General features: G+C 45.2%; 1 protein-coding gene across 3 annotated transcripts in view; it reads right to left on the minus strand.

Annotated features, from left to right (window-relative positions):
- DCDC1 (doublecortin domain containing 1) overlaps nucleotides 1-27,663 on the minus strand; it is a 428,668-nt gene that overhangs the window by 23,451 nt on the left and 377,554 nt on the right. For 2 of the 3 annotated variants that reach the window (XM_070491394.1, XM_070491395.1), the window contains 11 exons: nucleotides 25,174-25,309; nucleotides 23,417-23,576; nucleotides 19,490-19,645; nucleotides 18,205-18,405; nucleotides 12,962-13,055; nucleotides 10,260-10,430; nucleotides 7,286-7,471; nucleotides 5,765-5,968; nucleotides 4,277-4,478; nucleotides 1,022-1,174; nucleotides 205-306 (listed from right to left, as the gene is read on the minus strand). In XM_070491394.1, coding sequence (XP_070347495.1) covers nucleotides 205-306; nucleotides 1,022-1,174; nucleotides 4,277-4,478; nucleotides 5,765-5,968; nucleotides 7,286-7,471; nucleotides 10,260-10,430; nucleotides 12,962-13,055; nucleotides 18,205-18,405; nucleotides 19,490-19,645; nucleotides 23,417-23,576; nucleotides 25,174-25,309 — 1,765 coding nt within the window. Of the gene's footprint in view, nucleotides 1-204; nucleotides 307-1,021; nucleotides 1,175-4,276; nucleotides 4,479-5,764; nucleotides 5,969-7,285; nucleotides 7,472-10,259; nucleotides 10,431-12,961; nucleotides 13,056-18,204; nucleotides 18,406-19,489; nucleotides 19,646-20,857; nucleotides 21,055-23,416; nucleotides 23,577-25,173; nucleotides 25,310-27,663 lie in introns of those variants that run through there. The other variant, XM_070491396.1, reaches the window with a different exon arrangement.

Raw genomic sequence — 27,663 nt, forward strand, 5'->3', positions numbered from 1 at the left:
GATTTTAATATAAAATTTACAAATATAACCTCAGTACTGAAAAGATACACCATGAGGTTTTAGACTTGCTCCAGTGACCTCTGTAACACATCTTTATATACTACTCAGATAAACATCTGGCTTCTAACAGCAGAAAAAACTACCAGCAAATTGAGGTTACATTTAGAATTAAACATGGTGATACTTGATTTAGTTAATACTGACCTCTTAACTGTCTCATTTTGTGTTTCATGGTGTCCAGATCAGCCAAAATTTTGTCCTTTTTTAGCCAGTTCTGTTTTTCTAATTTTTCTGCTTTCTGCAAAGCTAGAATAATAAAAATACATGATATTTTATCTTGCACTATTTTATCAACAGTAATTTATCATGTAAGCCAATAATTTATAAAGAACCTTTTGTTCCAAGAAATAGATTCAATTAGAAAGAAGTAATTAAAAGGTGAGGGTCATTAACAGAACCCTCATTTGAAAGATGACAGGGCTTAAGGCATTTCTTTACAGAATGAGGGGAAAAGAGGAACACTGCTGTTTTATTCTATAGATTTACCACATGCAATAGTCATATTGCATTTTCCACTTCCACAAACTATTTGGAGGTGATGAAAGCCTGGCTTGGAACCATTCATTTTTTAAACATCCACTTACTGCCTAAAGGGTGCAATTCTTAAAAATGAAAATGTGTAGACAGGTCGTCTTCAGTGTGAATCAAACTCATTTGTTATTTTCTAATGTATATCATTATTCTCAGTCTTAGAGACCAAAGATCTCTTTATCAACTAAATTAGACATTCTTCCATGCAGAATACTCCATTCCAGTAAGAAAAAGCAGGCGATTGTGCAAATACAGGAGCACAGCTGTCCTTGTGCACATGGTAATCGATGGACCTCTTGCTCTTTGCATAAATGCGATGTTATTATGTTGATACTATACACATTTAATTCATTTTCTTACAGCGACATAAAATTTATTTCTCTGTCCCTTTGTACACTTGCTTGAAAGAAAGCAGAAACAAAAAACTTACCATTCGGAGATAGAAATGGTTCCCCACAAGATATCCAGACGGCAATAGGATTTCTAAGGACAAAAGCGAGGCGAGACCTGTCTACATCATCTAAGCTGTCGGTCGGCACAGACTGGGGAAATAGTTTGGTTTTCACTTGCATTCTTGGGTTTTCTGGGGAACAAATGACACAGTCGTCATTGTTCAATGAATAACGAATAAATTTGCTTACTGAATTCATTTGTTCATTCAAAATATTTCATTCTTCATTAATGACTTGATTTAAACAGGCAATACCAAAACCAGATGCTGATATATAAATTTGATCAGAAACTTCACATGCAACCAAAGAATTTAAACTAATCTGATTGTAAATATACGTTTTAGTTTCTTCCTTACACTTCCCCTAGTTCTGAAAGAAATTTGAAGTGGCTTACCAACATATCTACTCTGAAAAGGGATAAAGTAAAGATAAGAAAACCAAGCAAAGGGGAAAAGGACTATAGAAATAGACTAAAGCCAGAGATAGGCGCCTAGGCATCCTCATCTTTTAAATGGATGATAGTATCAACCTCACTCTGCTGCTGCGAAGATTAAAAGAAAAAAAGGAAAGTGCTTAGAATAAACAGTGTTTGGTCTATTTAATTGGGCAAGCATCCAAAAAATGCTACATAATACTTGTATTATTAAATGATAATGAATACAATTTTTTGTTTGCTAGAGATAAATCACAATTTGGGCTCTGAGCTTCCTAGTGGCCAAAGCAAAGAGGAAAACACAATTTTAATATTCGCACGGCCCACACAGATAAACTCCTCAGAAGATACACCTTCCCTGGTCCTGGGGTCTGAGAGAGATTTATTTCAGGGTCTTCATAAAGGAGTTATTTGTGAGATAGCTAACAGTATCCTGCAATAGAAATTAATATACATTGAGAACGCACTATGTGCTGCGCATTTTAATAAGACGTCTACATACGTTATCTCATGAAACGCTCAAAAGGACACTCTGAGGAAGGTCTGAGCCCAGTTTACAGATAAGGTAACTGAGAGTTAGTCACACAGCTAGGCAGTGGCAGAGCCAGGATTAGAACCCAGATCAACTGCCTCTGTAGTGAGCACGATGCTGAGTTGTGACTGATGTCTGTTTCTTTAAAGTTCCTCAATGCCAACTGAGGGCATAACCCCAAGCCATGATTCAGTACAGGGGGCAGCCCGCTGACGGGCCTCCCTGATTCGAGGATGACCTTTAGATGTAGAGGGGAGGGGATGACCTCCTGGTAGTCCTGCACAAACAACATTAGTTCCAACCAGGTTTAGATAAGAATTTGAAAGAAGAGTGTTGGAGAAGGCAATCTTCCAGAACCTGGAGATCAGAAATTCCAAATGCCAAACAAAGGCAGAACTATATGCTTTAGTGATCAGCTGGGCATGAAATATTCTCACTATTATTTTTAAAAACTCATCAGAAAACAAAACAAATAATATCACTGTGAGATAATAGGAAATATATATATTGGTCTCTGCCCCCAGTTCTTGGCACAGAGCTCCTTAAATCTTTTTAATTTCCTACGTGATCAGAGCACTAGGAGCCTCTCTTGTTCTAATATTTGGTCTCTGCTCCTGGTTCCTGGCGCGGGGCTCCTAAATCCTTTGGAATTTTCTGGGTGATGGCAGTGTCTTGTTCTAATGAGGCAACTCTTGGTGGGCTCCTGGGTGGGGCTGGTCACCAGAAAGACCACGCCATGACTAGAAGTTTAGTAGTTTCAACGGTTATGCCCCCTTCTCCAGGAAGGGAGAGGGCTGGCTGGAATGGAGTTGATGACCGGTCTTGCATACACGATGAAGTCTCCATTAAGTCCCGAAAGCTTGAGGCGCAGAGGGCTCCTGGGTTGGTGAACATATGGAGGTGCTGGGAGAGCGGCGCCCCAGAGATGGCACGGAAGGTCCACGATCCTTCTTCACACCATGCCCTACGCATCTCTCCCATCCAGTGTTCACTGTATCCTTTCTCATATCCTTTTGTAATAAACTGGTCATCTTGTAAGCAAACTGCTTCCTGAATTCTGTGAGCAAATTAATTGAACCGAGGAGGGAGTCATGGGAACTTCTGAATTATAGCCAATTGGTCAGGAGCACAGGTAACAACCTGGCCTTGTGACTGGTATCCGAATGGTGAAGTCTTGTGGGACTGAGCCCTTAACCTGTGGGATCTGATGCTATCCCCACGTGGATAGAGTCGGTGTTTAGTTAAATTGCAAGGCACCCAGCTGGTGCTATAGGATTGCTTGGTGTGGGAAGAAACTCCGCAGAACTAGTGTCAGAAGTGCTGTGAGTGTGATAGACGTGCGAGAGCAAAGGAGAGACACACGGGAGGAAGAGTGGGTTTTCCCGACTCAATCCTGTGCACAAGAACGATAGCTAACACTCATTGACTGTTTGTTAAGTGTCAACCAGGCACTGTTATAAGTGATATATATACTCACATACATATATTCAGATCCACATGTACTCTTAGGAGTACAAATTCATAGTTACGAGGACCAAATGAGGATACATTCACGTGACTATGAGTGTCTTCATTTTACAAATGAGGAAACTGAGGTACACAGAGGTTACGCAACTTCCCCAAGATCATTCAGTTGGCAAGTGTCAGAGCTTGGATGTGAACCCTGGCATTCTGGCTCCAAAATCCCCACTTTCAACCTCTGAACCGTGCCTGTCACAACAACAGTAGCGGGCACCTGCTGTACCCGCAGAATCTCTGCTGGCCAGACTCTTTCTTTAAGCAAACTGTTGTGGGGGACACGTCCCCGCCTCAAGCTGAGCACAGTCGAGCTGTGAACAGGCAGAGGCAATCCTGCTTACAGGAGCCCTGGAGACAGGTGGGGTGGGCGGGGGCGCGGGAGGCGGGCCCTATAGAGTGGACGCCGGGTCTTCTCATGGCTGAGCAGGTTTGCATTGACCCAGCTTCCCTTTCTTAAGTGGTATCCAGTTGGTTTGGGTTCTGAATTTAAGAACAAAACCTGCTTGTGTTGTATAAACTAGCTAAGCTGTCAACTTATTTTATAAATTCTAGAATCTTAAATCATTTTAATAAAAGAATCTTTTATTTTTGTTTTTATTCTGCAAGGTGAGGATGATTTAAGAATCTCAGGTGAGAGGAGCTTTCTGTGGTTGTCATTCTAGAAGGGGTAACTGAATGAAAGAATCACATTTAACCTTTTTATGATCAAACATAAGTAGAATTGGTTAAACCCTGTCAAATATAACCAACCTTTCATACTTTTAACTGTTGTCTCTTCTGTTCCGACAGGGGCTGCCTCTTTCTTTCGTCCCTCAGAGTCTCTCTGGATAAAAGATTCGCCTAGAGCCCATAAAACCAAATCACGCAAGGAGCAGACCGCGGTTCCATCTTCGGTGTACACTTTGGAGGCTGCTCGGGCAAGACCAAGCTGTTCCGTGCATTCTGTAAGAAGCTAGACAACACCGACTGTACAGAACTGAGAGGAAATCGTGAGAGAACTGGGAATAATCAGGAAGACCTTATTATTTTAGAAATCTGAGAAAATCCTGTAATTTGAGAAAATAGAAAGCTGAATAACTACCGATTTGATCTTTGATTAGAGACCATTTCTGATATTAGATTAACCTACATAATCTCACAAAATTAGTCCAATCCAGCTGAGAAAGCTCTTAGCTCCAGAAATGTAACACAGCAGTTGACATTTGTTAATGCATTTTATCATCAGAGTATCTATTTGCTAAGAAATGTTCAACCTAGAAATTCACTTTCAATTTTGCTGCCTTGTAAGGTATAAATTGTGACCACTCTATATTGATGAACTGCTTTAAAATGAATGAGTAGTTTACTTTCAAACCAGGAAATGACACCTATTGTTACTTCCATTTGCAGATGGGAAAACAGGCCGAAGGATTAATATTTTTGCCCAAGACCACAAAAGCCACCTGTGGAGCTCAGGGTGAATCTTGGAGTTGCTAACTTTTGTACTTTGCTTAGTCTGTTGAACAACATCATCTTTATAAAAAATGTACTTGTATTCCACCAAGGAGGTGAGCGAAGGAGTCTGTGTGTGTGGGTGCATCTGCGAGGAAGGCTCCAGGGTAAGAGCAGATCCCATCTAACAACGCTTGTGAAATATGCTGTCAAAGGTGCTGGCTGGAATGGACAGACAGGATAACCGCCAAGCGATGGAAGGACAAAGCTGGGTGTGGGCCCTTTGGGCTCTCCTCCCTTCCTGCGACCCTGGACACAGCCTCTAAGGCGGAAAGCACAGATTCTCTCCCGGCACAAGTCCTGTTTCGCCAGTGCGAACATGAAGTGAAACACCCTATGGACAAACGAGAGCTCAGATTCTCCAAATGACAGATGAGGCAGGGGCCCCTCGAATAGTCAGACGACACGCAGCTTGAAGCCGGAATGGGAGCAAGGCAGAGAGGCATTGTGTCTGTCACAGAATGAAGAAAGTCTGGTGGCTTTGTTTCCCCTGCTTTTGTATATCTTTGCTCTGGAGCTAATCTAAAAACCACATTCTGGTTTCTCACTTTTCTAAGGCTGTATCCAAAGAAATACAATCAGAAAGAATATGTTTAAGAAACCAGAGATCTTGATCTCATCAGCTTAAATTGGTGAAGCTGGCCAGGGACATTTATCACTCAATCCCACTGCTTTTTTCTTGTCAGAGGAATCACCATTATCGTTACCTCTGAGGATGCGAGAAGCATTTAAGTGATAGCCACTTACCATGGGGAATGTTCCAGCCACAATTAACTTCCCATTTCGATATCCGTCTCCGTTTCTGTATGCAATTATTTTCACTGCCTTCTGGTGCGTAGCTGCCATACCACTATGAGATACAACTTGCGTGCGGGTCTTCGTCCGTAAAGATGATAGGCGGTCTTCATAATAACCTAGAGTTTTCTCAGCCTTGTAAGAAGATAAATCAGCCTGATTTAAAAAAAAAAAATCATAGGTCTACTCAAGCTTTTTTCTTTCAGTGTTGCTATTTTGGTATACATCAGTCTCTTAATGAATATGTGTGTGGTGTCTCCATTTTGAAATGCTCACTTCACATGCAAACGTATTGGAGGCTGCAGTGGGAGGGACTCTGGGTAGGAACTCAGTTCTCTTCCCAGCCCTGTCCCTGAGGCTTTAGGTGACTTGGGCCTCCTGTGTTTCTGGCCTTCTCCTGTGACAGGACATGAGGAAGGATGCCTGAGCCAGAGAGAGCAGGGCATGAAGGATCGGGACGCCAGCACCACAGACACGCTCTCTGTCTTTACCTTTACCTTTAGGACCGAGGAAGGGGGAGGGGACGAGTGCAGCCTTAAGCCCACGGCAATGCGGGGTTGGCCACCGCACTGCTCCTCTCCCTCCGCACCCCTGCTCCAGAGGAAAAAGCTCTGTCTGAGATGCTCTAACACTGGGGGGTTCTCTTCCATCAGCTCCCCACCTACTCAGCACTGCCCCCCCATCACCAAAGAAGCCAAATGCCTTCAGACTCCCCCAGAGAAGCGACTGCCTTTCTCCTTCAGTTACTGCTCCAATTGGTGTTTATGGGAACTATGACTGCCCCAGCCCCTCCCTGCAGTGTGTCAGGTTCAGGGAGAGAGGAGAGTGGGCTGGGATGGGTGGGCTGGCCCTGAAGAGCACCAGGCCAGAAGGCTGCCCACCTCTCAGGAACTGCTCCTTTCCCACAGATGCGTAAGTTCCCCTTAGCGCGTCTCACTTCTGAACTTGAAGGAGAGGACTTTTTAAATGGTGCCATTTTAAATTAAGATCACAGGAAAGCGGCAGAGATTTTTTTCTCCAGGAGCTATTAATAGTATTAGACGAGGATGCGTGAATTCAGCACCCAACCTGAAGTCATTAACAAGGACACGTCCAATTCCCCCTGAAAGGCTTCATACCAGTAAAAGGGAGTCTGCCCTGTAGATATGGGCAGAAAGCTGCTCCACTAAGGGAAGATTTGCAGTTCCTTCCTCCTCTAAAAGCAACACGGAGAGCAGGGGAAGGCGTCAGAAGATGATTAAAGCCGCAGAAGTGCCCAATTAACTTCAAAGAGTCTATCGAGCTATTAATAGACAATGTATTTTAAATTACTTCGGGGAAAAGGAAATCAATGCAGGTGGAGTGGTAAGGGTGCAGCAGAGGAAGATGAATCGGATGAGTGGAGATGAACTTGAGTGCAGACAGATAATGAATGCATCAAAGTTTCCAAACTGATACCACACACGCATCAGCAGAGCCCGGATCGTTACACACCTCAGCCACCGTGATGGTCTTGAAAGGCCCTCGCGAGAAGGGCTTCTGGGTCTGGGATCCCGAGGCACAGAGGAACGGCAGCCCAGGAAGCAAGAGTTTCAGTCCTTTCTCTGCTCTTCTGGATTGTCCACATGCCAAGCAGAGCATCGTTTCTTTCTTTCCAGCAGGTGAGAGATAACAGTACCCCTAAAAAGGGAAAAGATGCTTTCATGTGGGTGCATCTAAATTATGACAGCATTTTTGCACAACACTTTATAATACAAATAAAGCACTTTTATAATCCCCAAATGCCAAATTTGAAATTTCAACATGAATGCATTATTTTACTCCCTAATAATTTCATTTAAAAAGAACATGTTTCCAAATTCTGTTGATTGAAAAAGCCTAGAGGCAAAGAAAATTCAGCATCGATGTGTGTAACTCATGTCCAGGATCAGAGTTTCTTGGAGGAATGGCCGGTTTCAGATTTGAGGCAAGAAATATACAAGATTAGCAAGGTTTGTCACGTGGTACCCAGAAAGAAAAGAAGCCAGCCAGGAGTGAAGGAGTCATGTCGAAATGACACAGGAGCCAAGGTGAAGCGTCTTCACTGGCCCAAAGTGGGACAATTTGGGAGCAATGAAACACTTTGAATATGTAAAATTCTTAGTTCATAATGATGCTAAAAATATAAGTTAAAACAACAAACACAACAAAAAACAACAAACAACAAAGCCACAATTAATGGAGTCCATTGGAAGTAAACTGGCACCAATCTACAACTCTGACATTTGGCCTTAGGAAGATTCAAGATGGCCACAAAAAGGGGCTGGCCCCATGGCCGAGTGGTTAAGTTCGCGCGCTCCGCTGCAGGTGGCCCAGTGTTTCGTTGGTTCGAATCCTGGGCGCGGACATGGCACTGCTCATCAGACCACGCTGAGGCAGCGTCCCACATGCCACAACTAGAAGGACCCACAACAAAGAATACACAACTATGTACCGGGCGGCGTTGGGGAGAAAAAGGAAAAAATAAAAAATAAAAAAATAAAAAAAAAAAAAAGATGGCCACAAAAAAACTATCCCACCCTTGTTTGCAGGCCCTTCTGAAATGTGACTTTGCTGCTCGTCCAATCAAGAGATACAATGTCTTTCTCCTTTTCTCCTTTCCTTGAATCTGAGCAAGGCCATGTGACTTGCTTTGGCCACTATAGCACAAGCAAATGCCATGCAAGCAGATGCGTAAGAAGTGCTTGCACACTGGGGCTTGTTATCGTTTGGCTGCAACTGGAACCCTGAGACCACAGTCTGAACACACCTGAGCCAGCCTGCTCGAAGAGCCTTGAGGAGAAAGAACCAAGGTGCCAGCTCACAGCCGCCAAGCACCAGACAGGGGAGGGAGGCCATCTTTGACTGTCCAGTCCCCATAGAACCACCAAACTACTGAAGCACCACCAGATGACACAGCCATACGACTGACCTCGGGCAAGACCAGCAGAACTGCCCAGCTGAGCCCAGCTCAAATTGTTGACCCACAGAGCAAAGATAGTTGTTGGTTTAAGCCACTAAGTTTTCAGGGGGTTTGTTACACTACAATAGATAAGTGAGATGGAAAAAATTAAGCATTCATCCTACCATCCCTTACAAAGCATATTTTTGGGTAGTCAAATACCTAATTGAAGAGATAAAATTCTCCCTTACATTAAAAGTTCAGCTAATAAAGGTGGGGAAAAGGGATAGAATTAGACAAAATTGACCCTTTTGAAACTCCTAATGAAATAATTGATTTAGGCAAAGATCACCAACAGGTGACACGAGAGCAAAAGTCATTGGGAATGTTTTTAATGTGGGATTAGGTTGTAATCGTCTGAATCCACTGATAACTGCTATCAGTAAAAGTGGAAAATCCAGACATTGTTTGCCTGCTTATGTGATAAATATAAAAATCCGCATAAAATCTAGGAAGATTCTTGTCCCAAAAAGTTGAACATAAATCTAGTTACAAAGTAACAAAGTTGTTGCTTAGAATCATCTAATTGTGACCAAGGAGTTGTTGTTGCTGCTACTGTTGAATATCAGCATGAAGGTACAGATTTAAACATATCTGATGTTTGTGAACCCGCCACATTCATTAGTCTTACTGACGCTTAGGTGGTTTCGTCTTTGGACTGGAAGCCTTCTCAAGTTGACTTGATTCCTTTTAAGATGGCCTTAGTGGTCTCTGACAGCATGTTTGCTGACTGGTGTGAGTGTACAGACGAAGGAGAAAGGGCGGGAGGGAAAGTGCAGTCAAAGGCAGAGACACGCAAAACGGCGTGGCACATTCGGACAACCACGAATCCTTCCGTAGAGCGAGGGAACGACGAGTGAAGGAGACGCGGCAGCTTAGAGCCGGCTGAGGAGTGGAGTAAGGAGGGTCTGGAGGGTCTTATGTACATCGTGAGATTTCAATTTTCTGTAGGCTGAAGGTCGTCAACGATAGCAAGGTGGATTGACCCACTGACCCACAGATGTCTCAGGTGTTGGTAAAGTATGGTGCAAGTGACTCCCTACTAACAAGAATTGTAGGACCAAACTTGATAAATGGCTTCTTTAGAAATCAGAGTTTACTGACACTTAGCCCTGTGCTTGGTGCCATGTGATATTGTCAGAGACACAGTCACCTCACTTCCATAAGCTGTCTGGAGTGGAGCGACCCCAGTGTGGCAGGCACCCCTGGGGGGCACAGACGTGTGATTACCCTGTCTCATGCGGGCTCTGGCGACCCGGCAATGAAGCAAAGGCGGTGCTGATGGCGGTGAGCCAAGAGCAGCAGAGGGCAACAGCAACACCCCTACGTTCTTTCCCAACCAGTCACAGAGGCCAAGCAACTTCGTCACAAGTCACTGCTCGATTTGTGTGAACATAGGGTTTTCTAGAAAAAGATTTTTCTTGCTTTATTAAATTACCCCATTTTCCCCTATTTTTCTTTAATCGTCAGTAGGAAGGAACCACTCACTGGCTGATGGACGTTTTCCCCTTTGATCACAGAGGCTGTGCAGACACCCGCGTAATGAGCCGCTGTGGTTTCCTTGTCCAGGGCAGTGCTGTGAAAGGCCACGAAAGCTTTCACACTTTCCACATACTTCCACCTCTGATTGGAAGCCCCATTCTTATATGGCTTATACTTCTGAAAAGGACAGAAAATACGGAGTCAAACAGGAGAGTTCATGATTTGGTTATAGCAGTCAGAGTTTTCACTACATAAACTCAGAAAGTACAGAAAATTACTCATAATTCTACCATGTAGTTTATAACTACCATTGATATTTGATGATTATATACACAATATTTTTTATATTCATACATAAGCATTCTTTAATTTAAAAAATGGAATCACAAAATAGATACAATTTGGTAACTGCATTAGTTGTTTTTCTTAACTTAACAACATTCCATGAACCTTTTCCTAACATTTTTTAAGGATAGATGCCATTTGATCTTAGGGATATTTTATCTTACCAATCCCCAATAGTTAAACGTAGATTGTTTCTCAAATTTCCTTATTATAAACAAAAGAGCAATGAACAATCATATAAATAAATCTTTGTGTAAGTCCATAATAACTTCTTTAGAACAAACTCCTCAAGTAGAATTGCTGATAAAATAACGTGATCATTTCTAAATGTTACAATGTGTTATACGAAGCTTTATCACAAAATGCTTTCTAGAAAGGTCATTCTAGTTTACAGTTACACCAACAGTATGTGAAATGGCCTGTTTTCCTCACACTCTTGCCAAAACATCATCAATATAACAAACGAAAAAAGTACCTTGTTGATATCTTAATTTATATTTCATTGGTTATCAAGGTTTTTTTAAAGGTGAGGACAATCAGTTTTATTGTAATAGAAACAGTATATTTATTCTAATTATAAAACTTGGCTCAAGCATAAGTAAAGAAATGAGTTGTGTCAATTTCAGAGAATTTAAACCAGTATATTAGTCAGCCCTGGTGTCTAGTGGTTAAGATTGGGCACTCTCACTGCCACTGCCTGGGTTCGTTTCCTGGTCAGGGAACCACACCACCTGTCTGTGGGTTGTCCTACTGTGGCAGCTGTGTGTTGCTGTGAGGCTGAAAGCTGTGCCACCAGGATTTCACTTATCAGCAGGGTCGCCCATGGTGGACCTGTTTCAGCGGAGCTTCCAGACTAAGACCAGGAAGAAGGACCTGGCCATCCACTTCTGAAAAAATTGGCCGCGAAAACCCTATGAGCAGCAGCGGAGCGTTCTCTGAGACGGCACCGGAAGGTGAGAGGATGGAGCAGAGGGACCGGGTAGGCTTCCCTCTGCTGTCCACAGGGTCACTAGGAGTCAAAATCTACTCCACAGCACGAACAGCAAGCCAGCAGTAGATTAGTGCCAACTGAGCACAACCTGACACCTCAAGGAACTTGCTCTACCAAGGAGAGACTGACAGCAAAGAGGAAAATACAAGAAACAGGGAGAAACAGGGAGGAGGTCTAACAACGTTAGCCTAACATGACTCATTTTTATTATTTTACATGAACTTTAATATTTTCTCATAAACTGATTACTTCAAGAAATAAAAATGAAATACCAGAGAAGAAAAAACCTTGAAAGGGAATACCAATTACCTTGGGATCAAACTCATTTCTTATGAAATGGGAACCTTAGGGGAAAACATTCGTATCTATAATTTTATGAAACTGATTAAGGTACTAAATCTGTATCTGCAGAGGTTTGATCTCACTGTGATCTGTACCAAGAGGCACCTGGCAGGGAAGAGGTGATGTTATGTACTGCATCTCCCCCCACTTATCATCAGGACAGACTTAATTAAGCTTTGATATCTGTCCAGATTGCTATGTCCCAATTTTGAATTCAAGTTGCCTCATTGTATTAAAAATATAGAATAAAACAATGTTCTTTGGAGACAATGTATTCTGTTTAACAGGAAGATGGTAAACACCGTGGAGGATGCAGAAAGCAACGCAAGCACAGGTGCTCCTCAACCTTGCCTCCGCCCAGCAGGGAGAGCGTGTGGCTGACTCAGGGCAGCTTGGGTTACACAGAAGTGAAGATGATGGGCAAACATGAAAGAAGTGCTCCGGGACCTCACCCCCAACTCAGCGGAAGCCAGACTTCTCTGGGTTCTCCAAAAACTGTCTGGCTGCAATAAGCATTTGCAAAATTATGTCAAAGATGTATCTGAAATGAGTCTCAGTAGAATTAACACTGAGGAGCTCAGGCCCTCCAGGGCGACCGCTCTGACCAGGTTCTCTCCCTCCAGTAGCCAGGTAAGAGGGGGCGTGCATATGTCCCCCGTCGCTGACCTTGAACCAGGTGCAGCTAACAGCCACTCACCTGGCTGCACCCACGGCTGGGACTGTCAGCTCCATGAACGCTCTGGGACAATTTCTCGTGTTTGCCACTGGATTTGACTTAAGTAACTAGCATAGCTCCTGACATGCAGCAAGCCCACAATCACCATCTGTCAGATTAAACTAAATTAAGAGCTACGTGAACAAGCTCGATTTGAAATTTAGGCAGACTACTGTAAATATTTTAACAATTGCATTCAAGATAGGTTTCTATGACAGCCATTTTCTTTCTCCACTACAGGGAAGCATGGAGCTTTACTGAAATTTAACTACATAAAGGGCCACACCTGCTCTTTCGCCTGTATATCTATCTTACCTGAACAATAACTGGATAGCCACAGGCTTCATTCCCAGCCTTAGTCATAGACACCGCCAGCACCAGCTCCGGGTCGCTTACCAGGTGGAAGGTCCTTGGGAAAACAGAATGAGGCACATTACCAAGCAGTGTGAGCCCTCAGAACTCCCCCTGTGCCACTTGTCAATGTTGCCTCTTGGCTCCATACGTGCCCTGTGATAACGGATGTAAATCCTCTGAGCATTTCTCCCCTACAGAAAGCACCATGTCAAGCTTCCTCAGCAGAGGTGCTGAAAGTCCACTGCAGGAGGAGGGGCTCTCCTGCTCCTTCTGGCTGCTGCACTGCGTCAGTGGTTGGGAGTGAGGACATCCAGTGATGGCTGGCCCAGCACATTTCCAAAATGTGCAGTCCATCGGCACCCTTGCAGCTCTGGCCAGGCATGGTCATCATCTGCTTGTGGTCCCCCAACATGGCCATGATGGGCTCCAGGCCTTCTGCCGCACCAGCACCCCCACTCCCTTTGCACACCCGTGTGCCTACAACCAGCTGCGCCCCCACACATGCTCCAGCAGTTGCTTCCTGCTTGCCCAGCAGCCACAGACCGTGTCCAGTGAGCTGCAGCCAGACCCTTCCCAGCGAGTTCTGAATGAGGCGGGGGCAGGCCCCATTCCAGCTCTGTCCTTTCCAGGGCCCTCCCCCAGCCCTCGAGTACTTACAGTTTGTTTGTTTGCTTTTAATGTCTTAGACTTACTCTTTATCATCATTTAATAATTCCCTATATTAGACCTCCTCTGGTTAAATCACTGAGTGGTCTCTGCCTCCAGATCACACCCAGGCTGATACACTCTCCTCACCCATTTTGCTGCTCAGAGAGGCAGTGAGGCAGCACGATTAAGAACATGCCTGTTGGAGCCACAGTACCCCACCGTGAATCCTGGGTCCACCTCTCAAGAGCTCCACAGCTCTGCTTAACGGCTCTGTGCCTCAGTTTCCTCATCTGTAAAATGGGACAACAGTGCACACCTCACAGGACTATTGTGGGACTCGAACGAGTCGATGCATATAAAACGCACAGGATACTGTCTGGCACACTGCTCTTAGGCTCAGCTACTATTATTAATGGTTGTGACTTTTTATAGCTTTTTTAAAGAAGTTTTCCCTCAAAGTGCAAGGTATCTGTTGAATGTTTCTAAGTGATCTTACACTGAAGCTAGCATAAAACATCCTTGACGAAAAAACAAAGTTATTGAGCTAAAACCCTCCAATTCTTTTCCCTTGCATCCCTTAAAAGCAAAAATAAACCAAACATTCGAGGCTCTTGTCTGTATAGGAAAAGCCAGTTCTTTACACCTGTCAACATAGTTGCTTTGCAGACCAGCACTGGCATTCCTGCTGCAGAAAACATAACTCGTCCCGAATATAAAATGTAACGATGTAGGAGTGGAGGGAAGGGGCGAGCAAAGGTGGGAGAGGATCTGTTATAAAAATAATACATTTTTCCTTGCGAGATTTAAAAAATTCCAGATCTCTAATTTAAATCTCTGAACATAAAATAATATATCCTCATTGTAAAGAATTTACAAAGCCCTGGAAAATACAGTACAAATTACACAGAATTTTAAACATCACTCTTATTCCTACAGGATAATCAGTATTAATCTCACATTTATTTCTTCCATCTATTCTTAGTTAATGAAGTATCACTTTAAATCCAAAATGGGTACTCAATTTTGTCAAATAGCCTATCAACATCTGTCAGGACTGCACTGCACGAGAGCTGGTGTTCTGCATTGTCTGTCTCTGTGGCCTCAGCATGTTGCATAGCTTGCATCTTGCATTCTTATTGGCACCCAACATTATTCAGAGGAATGAATGATTTCGTATTTCATGCACTGACCTACTGAGATGCAGGATTAGTCACCTCGCCGTCTCTGTGTTGTGCGGCCTAGAACAGAGGCAGCAACTTCTCCCAGGCTCCAGTGCCTCGCTCAGACACTAAGGTGTGGGCTTTTCTTTTCTGTTTTGGACAGTGCAGCCAACCGGCGCTCGCCTGTAGCAGGAGTGCCTAGCCTCTGTCGGAAGCCTGGCCGGGAGACTACAGAACCCCGTGCGCCAAACAGCAGAGTGAGAACTTACTCTGTATCCCCGCGACTTCCAGCTCGACACTATCGCCTCTCCCACCAACCTGCACTCCGAGTGCATGCAAGACACTGAAGCTCCTTGAGCCTCAGTTTACCTAGCTTTGGAATCACGGCTAAGACTAGAGATTTCTAAGATCTCTTTCAACTCCAAATTCCATGACACTGTATAAATTTGAGTCCTGTTGAGGGGATTTTCATCCCTGAGGATTTTTTTCATATTCCCCTTTAGAGACCAATGGTTAATTTAGACGGAGCCAGAGTTGAAAAGTGCAGAAAGATGCCAGCTTATCTCAAAAGTTGACCTGGAGCATCCTCCTGCGTGAGTGTGTCTGGCTCTTCCCCACGACCTCTCAGCACCCCTTCACTCTTCTCCTGCCCTTCTAGCCTAGACTATGCACTACCCCAGCTAGGCCTTGTTCTCACTCTCATAATTTCCCTGAAGAGGGTTTGCTGATAATTGCTTAGGATATCAGATTTCCTAGTTATTTTCTATTTTAAATAGGAGGCCAAAATGAAAAAGTAATTCAAGACCCAAAGGACTGAATGAAAGGACTCACAGTGAAAAATTCTCGGCACAGTGACAGCCACTGGGTATCTCCCATTGTGTTGGCAGTGAGTGACTCTACCTACACTCTAGTAATACAAATTCTGGATGGCATTTGCCTCCCTAAATGTGAGCCTACTGTCTGGACAAAATATGGAGGATCAAAAGACCGTGGCTCACATGCACAGAATTTTCTATAGGTTTCTGCTATCTAATGCAACCCAAGTGTCTCCAGGACTCGCCAGCTCATCAAAACAAATGGGTTTCAGCATCCAATTACATGAACGAGAACAAAGCAAAACGCCAAGGGAAAATGCAGAAGCAAGCTCAGAATTACCGTCCCTGCCCACGCACTTCGGCCATAGGACACATATTCGTCTGAATCGGGCCACACCTACTCACCAAGACTCTGCAAACCTCTCCCGCCCAAGCGCTTGTGGGAGTTCCCACATGGTGACCCGCGTGCTCGTGAGAATCCTGTCCCACTGCCTCTCCCCTTCACTGCTCCACCTCTTCTCTTGGACCCTCAAGTTTCTGACCAGAGACAATCAATGCCTCCATCTCCCACCAACCGTCCCCCTCTTCCACAGCTCGCCGTGCGAGGCCTTAAGACGTCAAAGTTACAGAGTGTTTTGGAAAGTGGAAGGAGATGGGAAGAGACCATCCTCCTCTTGCTAGACGCGGTTGGATTTTCCAAAGCAGTGGTGGTTGTGGTCCAGCGTTTCACGGCGTTTCAGGCAAACTGCTCTTTCTGTTTTTACTTAAAGAACCTTCCCCTCCTCCTGCTTCCTCCACAGCACTCGGGATGAAAAACAAACCCAGCGACAGGCTCTGAGCAGGACTCAGAACGCCTCTCCTCCAGTGGCCAGGCGTTCCTGACAAACTCATCAAGCTGGCTTTCTCCTGCCTTAGGGTCACTTCTCTCATTCCCCACGTGTGTCCACCCCGGTTCATCAGCCATGCTCCAATTCCAGCATAGGCTCAAAAGGGACCTCAACTGCAATACAGAAAACCAAGGCAGTGGGATGGATTGCAAACTTCCAGAGAGGTAGAGATGGGGAGGCTCTAGCTCCGTAGGTGCAGTGATTTTTATCTGTTTTGTTCTTTGCTAAAGCGCCAGCACCTAAAACACTGTCCTTAATAACCCAGTGCAGCTGTGCGAATGAATTTTGGTTCCATATGGCAGGCAATTCTCAGGGACAAAAGCCTACTTCCTAGCTCCCCGTCGCAAACACAGCTTAGGCGGGATGAACGGGGCAGAGAACACACTCACAGGCCTGCCTGCACGGTGGCTTCCCAGCCCTCTCTAAGTGCGCCTTGCTGGGGGCTTTGCTCATCTCAGACAGCGGGCAGAGTGAGGCTGGCTCCCTCCCCGCCCACGCCGCTGCTGCTGCCACCTGCTGAAGCTCATGCAGCCTCTCTCAGAGCAGCCACTCCTAAGCTTTTGCATCACACACATTTTGAGAAGCCAATGAAAATCACAGCTCTTTCCCAGAAAAAAAAAAAAAAAAAAAATATATATATATATATATATATATATATATAGTACAGATACACAAACATACATTTTGTATAGTATTTCCAAAGAAATACAAGAAGAGGCCCCTGGAGCTCCACCATGTAACACAAATGGTAGAATTTGAAGCAAACCAATCTAAAATCCAAGGAGTTCTTTTCTTTCTTGTTAAAGAAATGTTTGAACGTGCACCAAAACAGAGAGAAATGTGTAAGAAACCACTGTGGACTGAGCAGCTGTCAATATTCTACCAATTCTCGTTTCCTCCGTTCCCCCCTCCCAAGTTTAAAAGTTTTTGCTTTTGCTAGAATATTTTAGAACAAATTTGAGATATCTCTTAATTTTATCTGTAAATACTACAATATATATCCAAGCAATCAGGACTTTTCTCTTTTTGTTTTTAACATAACCATTAAACCATTATGACACCAACAAAATTAACAAGACTTCCTTCATATCCTGGGGTACCCAGACTGTTCTAAATTTCCTCTGATTGTCTCGGAAATAACCTATTGACCGTGGCCAGCTTGAATCTGAATCCAAACAAAGGGCAGCCATTGGATTAGGATTTTGTATCCGTTAAGGTAAGAATTCTCTTTCACTGTGTGAGCAGAAGCCGTATCAGCTGGTTACGTGATGGCAGCAGGGGAGGGCGAGGGGCAAGCATGTTGGGGGGGCAGGAGATGAGTCAATGACAAGTGCTGTCAAATTCTAAAAATGTGGACTTTTCAGAGTTCCTATTTGATCCCTTCAAATCATCAGAATAAAATTAGACAAGGGCCCAGTTTTCTCCTGACCTCAGTGGCCAGTTGAAACCATGAGCTCAGCAGGTTGATTTCACATTTCTTATCTGAATCGATAGTGGAGAAGTTGTGTGTAGACTCCCGAGGGTTCGCATTTGCTTTCACTCCTTCTCCTCGAGTAGGTTAAGAATTATTGGCCATGTTATCAGAAAATCCAAAGTCCTCAAAGGTACCCTGCCTGCTGGGTGAGGATCATGTGGGCTCTCTTAGGCACCCACTCACTTTTTGATATACTAACCCCCAAATCTAACGGGTTTACCTGCTGCCTTTCTTGTGCATCCAGCGTTGACGACCATCATCTGCTTTTTTCTCCACCAAAACCACCTCCCTGCCCGAACGCAGGTCGGGACCTGGCACCCCCAGTGCTAGCTGAGGAACGGCATGGCTTATAATTTGCCCATCTCTGTATTCAAACTGCTGGTGGCAAAGCTTCTGCCATTTACTCTGCCTTGGAGAACGGCTGAAATAAAGAGAATCTCATTAGTGGCAGAAAAATACCCTGTGCACCAACGTGCTGGAGACTGCAAGTTCTGCTGGTGAGAGACCCGCTGTGAACCAAATGCAGCTGTCACAGGGAGGCACGATCATCGGGACACCAGCAATGCTGTTTGCTTTGCACTGCCAGGCGGAAGTGAAAAATAGGAGTCTGAGTTTATTTTGTAACAGAAGTAAATGTTCATTCAAGAGAATATGAGAAATTCATCAGCAAAGAAAAAAGAAGTTCAGTTGAAGAGAGAATTTAGTTAAAGAAGAAAAAGAGGGAGAAGAAGGGGGGCATTCAGAATCAAACAGAGAACGAAGGGCTCCATTCAGACCGTGGCTCTCTACCCTCCATCCACAGGGCCTCTGGAAAACAGAATGTCATTCTCCAAGGTTTCAATCTTCCCAGACAATTCATAGAATATCATAAAAGAAAATAACAAAATGCTAGTGAGTTAATTAAAGGAATCTGTTACTTAATGGATCTTAAAGCATTAAGCCCACTTATTAAACATATTAACCATCACGATGCATTGGCAATTAAACTAATTTATAAACATCTAAGTCCCTACTATGTGTGCGGACTAATGCCAAATGTTCATATGCCAAAATTGTTTAATTCATATGAGCTGCTGTAATGTTAAGCAAATGTCTAAAGACGGAATAATACAAAGTATTATAGACTCCTGTCGTTTCATTGGACATTAATCATAAATAAATAAAATTAAAAAGGAAGAAATTGCATTTTACTAATTTCTTAAAGAAGTCAGGCCATCTCGTGTGCTCATCCACAGATTCATTCACACACTCATTCAGCAGATAGACAGGCTCGGCTGGTGCTCAGGAGGCAAACAGGTGAGCTCGCTGTCTGCACAGAGAAGACGCCAGCGAGCAGGACTCATGGCAGCAACTGAAGCGATGAGGACCATCCCACAGCATGTTCAGCACTTCCGTCAAAACACAAGCGAAAACGTGTGTGCTGATGCAAACTGAGCTGACAGGAACGCAGACCCTCGGGAATACTTTTGCCCCAAAATGAGCAAATCTAAGGAATCCCTTCTTACCTGTCCTCGTCCTGTGGGTGTGCATCGTCAAAGAGCTCGTCCACTTTCTCCGGAGGCCCGCCATGCTGCTCCAGGTCCCCAGAGGTGTCCTGCCAGGCGTACCTGACGACAGGACCCCGAGCCTTCCCTCGGAGATGGGCCCTCGCGTGCGCATCCCTATCAAGGGCCAGAAACAAACACAAGTCTAAGAGTTCCCACTTACCCCCACAGAATGTCTCTGCGTGTAGCTGATCCTGTCCTGAAGGAGACAGGGGGTCTGTAAATCATATTTCCATAACGGCACTCAACACTGCAAATGCACATCCCACTAACTCATAATTTAGGTCTTTTAATACGAGGCTACACATAAAAGTCCTCGATCCCATAATAAACAGCATTTTTTGTTTATTGAGAAAAATGAGGTCATATATTATATGTGAAAAATTATAAGATTAAGACTGCCTAGTAGTTTAACAAATTTGTAACAAACATGTAATGAGAGTCCTGCTCACCCCAGAAGTGGGTCATAACTCTGTCTGGAACAGTCCAGCCTAGATTACTGGGTTTCATGAAGTTTACTCACTAGACAATGTTAAAGGAATCTTCATTAACTTAATTTTTCCTCTCAATAGAGAAATCTAGGGAGACTCAAAGAGCACTGGAACAGACATGCCAGCTTTTGAAAGAGAATAACGCACCGAAACACTGAGTAAATCGTCCTAGTCTGAATGACTGAGCCAGTCTCTTGCTTCCTACTGAGACGACGCTGTGCGCGGGAGCATAGCCGCCATACAGATCTGTACATATCATGCTCCAGGCTCGCTTGCCTTCCGTGGGATCCTGACACAACGGGAGAACTGCTGGGCTGACGGCGGGATGAATGCACAGGCAGAGCAGCCAGCCTATTTCTGTGCTCCAAATATGTGAATGTGTAAATAAAGCCTCTGGGGCCGTGATGGGCAAGGCGCGTGTGGTCACTTGATGTAACCACAAGCGGCAACATATTCCAAACTCAGGGACAATTGCTGTGTTAGCAGAGCAGACCACACACTTGTCAAACGTAACAAAAGTATTTCGTGTGGATCTCAAACTCGTGGGTAACCAGGACTGCAGCAGAAGCAGCTTCTCAAGTCAAAAATCTAGTAACAGTTAAAAAACAACAGCGCCATCTTGTGTTGAAAATTAAAAACATAGCTTTCCCACCAACTCCATTTCCTCGAGGAAAAGGGGAAAAAAGTCGTTCTCAGTTTTACCATATTTAGCAGGGTGTAAACAATATTCTTCCCCCATTTCCAGATGCTTCATTTTCTAACTTGGAATTTATCTATATGCTCTTGGGCTTCCAGTGAAATGAAATACATCAAGTCAATCTCAGAACAGCCATTTTTAAGTCCATCTTACTTTATTAATTCATTCGTTTGTCCATTCGTTCACTCTTAAAACTTAAAATAATCCTTAGTTAGTCATTCATTTCTTTAACTAATATTTGCTGCACGTCCATTGTATGAGAGGCGCAGAGTTCTATGTGTCAGGGATACAGGGACAAACAAAACAAACAGGTTCTCAGGGTCGATGGAGCTTACGTCCTAGTGGGAAGAAGAGGGAACAGACAAGCAAATGAATAAACAAACAAGTTAAGTGCCATAAGTGGAACAAAACAGGATACTGTGATAGAAATTGGCGGGGGTGGGTGGGGTCTTCTTTAGCAGTGGGGTCAGAGAAGGCTCCTCCGAGAGGTGGTGTGTGAGTTGAGCCCTGGACGTGGGAAGGAGCCTGCCATGCGAGGATCTGGAGGGAGAGCATTCGGACAGACAAAAGAGCAACTACAGAACTCTGAAGCAAGAGGGTGTTGGCTCATTTGAGGAACAGAAGGACCCCGGTGTGACAGGCATGCCATGAACAAGGGGAGGGGGCCGGAGACAGGCTGGTGAGGGGCAGGGCATGCCCAGCGTGCAGGACAAGAGGAGACAGCCCCCCGGGCACCATGCCCGGAGAGGCTTTTCTTCCATCAAGCATCACAGCGGGGTCAGCTGCCCCAGAGTTTCTTTTCCATTGTTCTTCTTATTGTTTTTACTAGAAATCTGCACATAGAACCCAGCCATCTAAAGGGTTCCTTCCAGATCCACGTTCTGGCCTCTTGCTCTATGGCTGTCTCGTCTTAAATCATCCCACCTCTCGATGAACATGTGCAAACCTCCTGACAAACCTACCTAAGAAAGTCCAGAGGGATCTTGCAGTGACTTTCTGATGGGAGACGCTTTGTGATGAAGTCATCACAAGTGGTCAAAGAACCAGGGACAGCTAGTCTGGAAAGGAGACAGCCCAGTGGGCTGATGACAGTGAGCTTCGAATGTTTTAGGGACTCTTACGTGGGGGAGGAATAGGACACAGTTCAAAGAAACAGATGAAATTATAGGAGGGAGATGTTCTAAATAATTATTCAACATTAGAATGGGCTGCCTTGTGAAATAGTGACCTCCCTGTCACTAGGAGTATTCAAGAAGAGATTGGATCGAAAGGGCCTGCCTGGACTGTGCAGGAGATTCTCGCATTATCCTCTGAGTGGACTCAACCACTTTTACCTCAAGGTCTCCAGGTCTTGAGGAAATCTATGAATCAGAACAACGCGGATCTTTGCTCTCAAAGATGTTCTTTCTTTTTTCTTACTTTGTGCTTAGTCTTTGTCTTAAGTGCAGCCTAGTAACTGAGAGACTGGATGATATATTCCCTCAGAAGAAGAACGAAAGGGGGTGTTGGGGAAGTCTGTGGCCAATTCTCTAACCATTGCAGAAGGCACCCAGAGGTCCAGACACTCTCTCTGGAGGAGACCTCTGGTGCCTTTCTGAGTGTCAGGGCAAGGACATCACTCATCAAAATGAGGATGTTTGGTTCCTAAAATAAAAGTTGATGTTCTTAGAATTGAGAATAGAAACAGTCTTTTAAAACAGTTTGTAACAATGATATAGAAATTAATTTTCACAGTTATTGCAATGGTAATTGACCAGCTGTTTTTGGTTTTATAATTCATTGAACCATTCCTTCATTTATTCAGTAAATAACCACTAACGTCAGTCTCCCTGCTCGTCACAGAACACACGTGACAGGGTTTTTGCCCTCGAGGAATTCCCAGGTTGGTGGTCGCTGGGGTGGGGGAACGTTGCTCTGTGGAATCACCGCCTTCGTTGATCCCAGAGATGGAGAGTCACCCCACAGAAAAGGACGGCAAGGCAGACGCTCAGGCGGGCAGACGTGAAGGTGAGGCTCAGCGCCTCGACAGCCCCTCCATCGAGGCGGCTTGCAGGCGCCGAGATGGAGCTTGGAGTCCACATGGCAGGATGAGAAAGTGTGGGGTGGAGGGGGGTATGGGGCACCCATGAGGGTCAACAATGGCCTGGACCGGGCTCAGAAGGGCTTGGATTCCAGACTAGACATTTCTTCTGCAACAGGAAGCTACTGAAGAACTGCATGAACACGACCGTGTTTTAGAAAGATGTGTCCACAGAGGGAACTTTGCGGGGAATGGAAGGAGATTATGGAGACAGGGACCAATCAGAAAGCCACGTCAGAGATCAGGGTGATGATCACATATTAACACGCATCCAGCTCGAACCTGCCTTAGGGAAGAGGCTTAATGGTTCCTGAAGTCCACGTTTATGGAAACAAAACCTGATGAATTCTTCATACGAATGTCTGCATTTCTAAGATCCTAGCCTTTTAAAAATAGCAACATTGTAACAAAATTACTCAAAGTAGATCATTGTGATGGTTGAACACTGCAGCTCCAGCTCTATTCTTTTGCCAAGAAACTAATTAAATCCTAGCTCTTCACTTGACGTGGTTTCACGCGCTCGGCGCAGGTTCCCTGCCTGTGCTCTGTGCTGCTGTCGAGATAATGAGCTGAGTTCAAACGGCAACCAGGTAGCTTTGCTGGCCCCACTGATTACTTACAAAATTTCACTGGAAGCATTTTCTGTTGTTAAAGCATTTTTTTGCATTTGCTTTTCCTCTGGTTCTATAATTTGCTTCTCTTCTCCAAAAATTTCCACAGGTTTACGCACAGCAAGCTTGGCCCCGGACACAATGTCACTTTGGACTTCTAAAACAAGAGCTGAGCAGAAATGCAAACATTTTTGCAAGGACATATTAGCTACGATTGCAGAGAACTAGGAATTTGAAAACACGTGCTAAAATAAAAACGCAAAAGATTTCGAGCTATTTGATACAATAGAACAAATTCTAAGAAGAATTGATAGTTTCTCTTTGAACTAATAAGTTCTGTCTCAAGTAATTCAATTTTTGTAGATTCTTTCCTCTCAAGATTTTCTTAGTCAAAAGTACTGAAAATAGATCTGTCCAAAAACACATAAGTCATTGTAGATTCTAACTATTTAAGTGGGCCACATTATTTGGATATGGGTCTCTAGATCCTTCTCTGGGGTCCCAAATTCTTCAGCAAAAGTCCCCAATGCCTCAGAGACAGGTGCAAAGCTTACCATACAGTGTTCAATATACGCAACAGGGTAAGGATTAAATTATATTAGTGATTTTTCTCTTTTGCCTTTTTGTGTCCTGGTTCCTGGGGCAGCCTCAAGGGAAGGAGGAAGACCACAAGGAGATGAGAAATGTTACAAAGGAAAAGCAGAAGCACAAAAATAGTTCTGACGTTCAAGTCCAGCATATTCCCTAAGACAACAGCCATGGCCACGTAAATCAGGATGACACTGTCACGATTTGGGATTTTTCCAAATCCTTTAGTTTCCATGTAGCATAGTAAGGCTTCAACCTCAGGGTTGACCTGGAGAAAGCCCACCATTTCTGGGCCTGAGGGGATTCGAGGCAGAAGACAGAGGAAGGCAGAAAACCAGCACTGGGCATGGTGATTCCACTCAGGCTTCACTGAGGGCATCTGAGCAGCACCAACAAAAGGCTGGGGTACTGCCCAACGCTCAGGACACTGTGACAAGTCACCCCCGAGCTGCCCTCGCCCCTCCAGTCTGAGGCCCAGCCATGTGCACCTGGAGCTGGTTTCTCGGGGGTGCCCACCACCCAGGATTGACTGAGAGCCATGCTGGGGAGCTCTCCCGCAGGGCTGCCAAGCAGGGGTCAAGGGTGTGTAGGAAGGACTGGCAGAGGTGGCTGCCCAGCCACAACCAGGCTGCAGAGGGCCAGAGGAGGCAAGGGGACACTGTGGCAGGCAGGAAGCACACCCACCCAAAGCATGGTCTGGACCAAAAGAATGGAACACCACCACCCAGCCACGGACCTCGGCCAGCAGGGCCTAGAAAGCAAGAGGATCTGCACCCCAAGTTCTTTCCTTCCATCCTAGAGAGGAACCGAAGCAGGACTCTGGACAATGGGAAACCTGCAAGTCCTCCCTAAAGGACCAGTTAAATTAACAGGTGGGACAGAACCTGAACCTGACTGGACGTTCAATGTTCTCCTTGATGGGGGTACGTGGGGCTCACAAGGAAGGCCCGATTTGTTAGACAAAACAAAGAAAGTGTGTTTTCTTAGCACATCCGCAGTGTAGTGTGAATTAAAATGCACAAGTCTGTTAAAGATAAAAATTAAGTCCAAAGACCTAATCAGCAAGATGCAGGGGTGAAATATGACCTGTTTAAACAAATTTGGATTTTTTAAAAAGCAGTATCATCAGGTATTTTATTTCGGCTGCATTTATTAAGGAAAATAATGCCAGTGCTTACTCTCTGTCTTACGTGTACTGCAGAAGGTTTGCATTTTAGAAACATCGGACGTCAAGTTCCTCAGGAGGATTTGCCTCTTTTGCTGGGCAGTGGACAGGTCGGGATTGATCCAGTCTTCTCCACATGAGACATACACCTGCCAAAGACACGAGTGTCTGCTCCCGCACAACTGTTCCCAGCAGCGTTACCTACAACAGCCCGAACTGGAAACGATGAAGTGTCTCACAGCAGGTGAAGGGTTAAACAAACCGTGGCGCGTGGAATAACCCTCATGATAAAAAGGCACAGACTACTGATAAATGCGACAACCTTGACGGACCTCAAGGGTTTGGTCCTGAACAAAGTACTTGTCCATACCGTCTTTGCAACTTACTGCGAAAATTTCAAAATAAAAATATATATTTGAAACATAATTATTTCAAAATAAAAAGTTTAAAAAAATTTGTGTACAGGAAGGAGAAGAAGGAAAGAAGGAAGGAAAGGAGGAGGGTGGTGTTGGGAGGTATAAGTCAGGGGGTGGAAACTATGCCGGAGGCCCAAGGCCGGGCTGCTGCCTGTCCTTGTGGATAAAGTGTAACTGCACAGAGCTCTGCCCACTCACTCACGCGTGGTCTGTCACTGCTTTTGTGCTGCAATGGCAGAGCCGATGCTTCAGCAGAGACCGTGCGCTCTGCAAACACTGACTACCTGACCCTTTACAGAAACAGTTTGACAACCGCTGGTGTGAACGAACTTGCAGCATCGGCACCGAAATGTTGATGTGGATGTTTCTAGATGCTGAGATTATGCAGGACACTTTTTCATCTTCATTTTGCTTAAATGTATTTCTTAAATGTCTTTAAATGAATATATATTTCGCTGAAGTAAGAAAAAATAGAGGGGGATACTGAAGAAGAGTCAGTAAGAAGAAAAAGAAACAGTGCTGCCTTCTGCAGGCCACTCACTGATTAGCACACATTTTCCTACAAGAAAACGTTCTCAAAATTTCTTCTTTAAAACAACAGGTTTCGGGGCCGGCCCGGTGGCGCAGTGGTTAAGTGCACACGTTCGGCTTCGGCGGCCCGGATCCCAGGTGCAGACATGGCACCACTTGTCAAGCCATGCTGTGGTAGGCGTCCCACATATAACACAGAGGAACATGGGCACAGATGTCAGCTGAGGGCCAGTCTTCCTCAGCAAAAAGAGGAGGATTGGCAGCAGATGTCAGCTCAGGGCTAACCTTCCTCAAAAAAAAAAAAAAAAGATTTAAAAAAAAAACACAATAGGTTGCTTTCCTCCTATGAACACACTTAACCATCTGACTGTTCCTGCTCCAGCCTTCATGTCGGCTGCTCACAGTGACAGGTTCATTTCTAGTAAATACGCAGGATCCTGTGACAACCACTCCTGGCTCCACCCTCCCTCCTCTTGCCCTGGTGGCCTCACCTACTTACCTTTAAATTAAATTTATCTTCTGTATCACATGTTTTAATGCAATCTGCCTTAAATTCCTTCTAAAATAACTCAGTGAATAAGCACAGCGGGGAAAACAAAAATATTGAAAGCAAACAAAGACTTAGCATTCAAACCAGATCCACCAGATTCCAAGAGCTAAGAGTCTCCCTCTGCCCCTCTGCCTTGGATCCTGTCCTGGGGACCCCTGCTGTCTCGCACCCTGTCCTGGGGACCCCCTGCTGCCTCTGACCCTGTCCTGGGGACACCCTGCTGCCTCTGACCCTGTCCTGGGGAACCCCTGCTGCCTCTGACCCTGTTCTGGGGACCCCCTGCTGCCTCTGACCCTGTCCTGGGGAACCCCTGCTGCCTCTGACCCTGTCCTGGGGACCCCCTGCTGCCTCTGACCCTGTCCTGGGGACACCCCGCTGCCTCTGACCCTGTCCTGGGGAACCCCTGCTGTCTCTGACCCTGTCCTGGGGACCCCCTGCTGCCTCTGACCCTGTCCTGGGGACACCCTGCTGCCTCTGACCCTGTCCTGGGGACACCCTGCTGCCTCTGATCCTGTCCTGGGGACACCCTGCTGCCTCTGATCCTGTCCTGGGGACACCCTGCTGCCTCTGACCCTGTCCTGGGGACACCCCGCTGCCTCGGACCCTGTCCTGGGGACCCCCCTGCTACCTCAGATCCTTTTCCAGGGCCCTCAGTGAAGACTCTCTCAAGGGGTCTTCACACCTGGAGCCTGAGTCAGTCTGGGTAACCCATGAGGCTTGGTTGTCTGCTCGGAGAAGCTCAGTCATCAATCAAGGCAGGCTTTCTTCTCAAGCCAACGCCTCAAATCCCATAATGGGAGCCAAGGCGGGGCTGCTGAAGCCCTCCACGTCTCAGCCTTCTCCAGCCACCCACACAGAGTGTGTGAAAAACTAGATCTGATTTTTTTCCCCAGAGGTGAAGCCATCATTAGGAAATCACTAAACAGCCACATTTTGCAGGCCTCAAGGAAGAGGCGCTACCTCCCTGACAGTGGGCAGCAATCGCAGGTGCTTCATAGTTCGGTCT

The sequence above is a fragment of the Equus asinus genome, chromosome 20, assembly GCF_041296235.1.
Source record: "Equus asinus isolate D_3611 breed Donkey chromosome 20, EquAss-T2T_v2, whole genome shotgun sequence".
Classification (NCBI taxonomy): domain Eukaryota; kingdom Metazoa; phylum Chordata; class Mammalia; order Perissodactyla; family Equidae; genus Equus; species Equus asinus.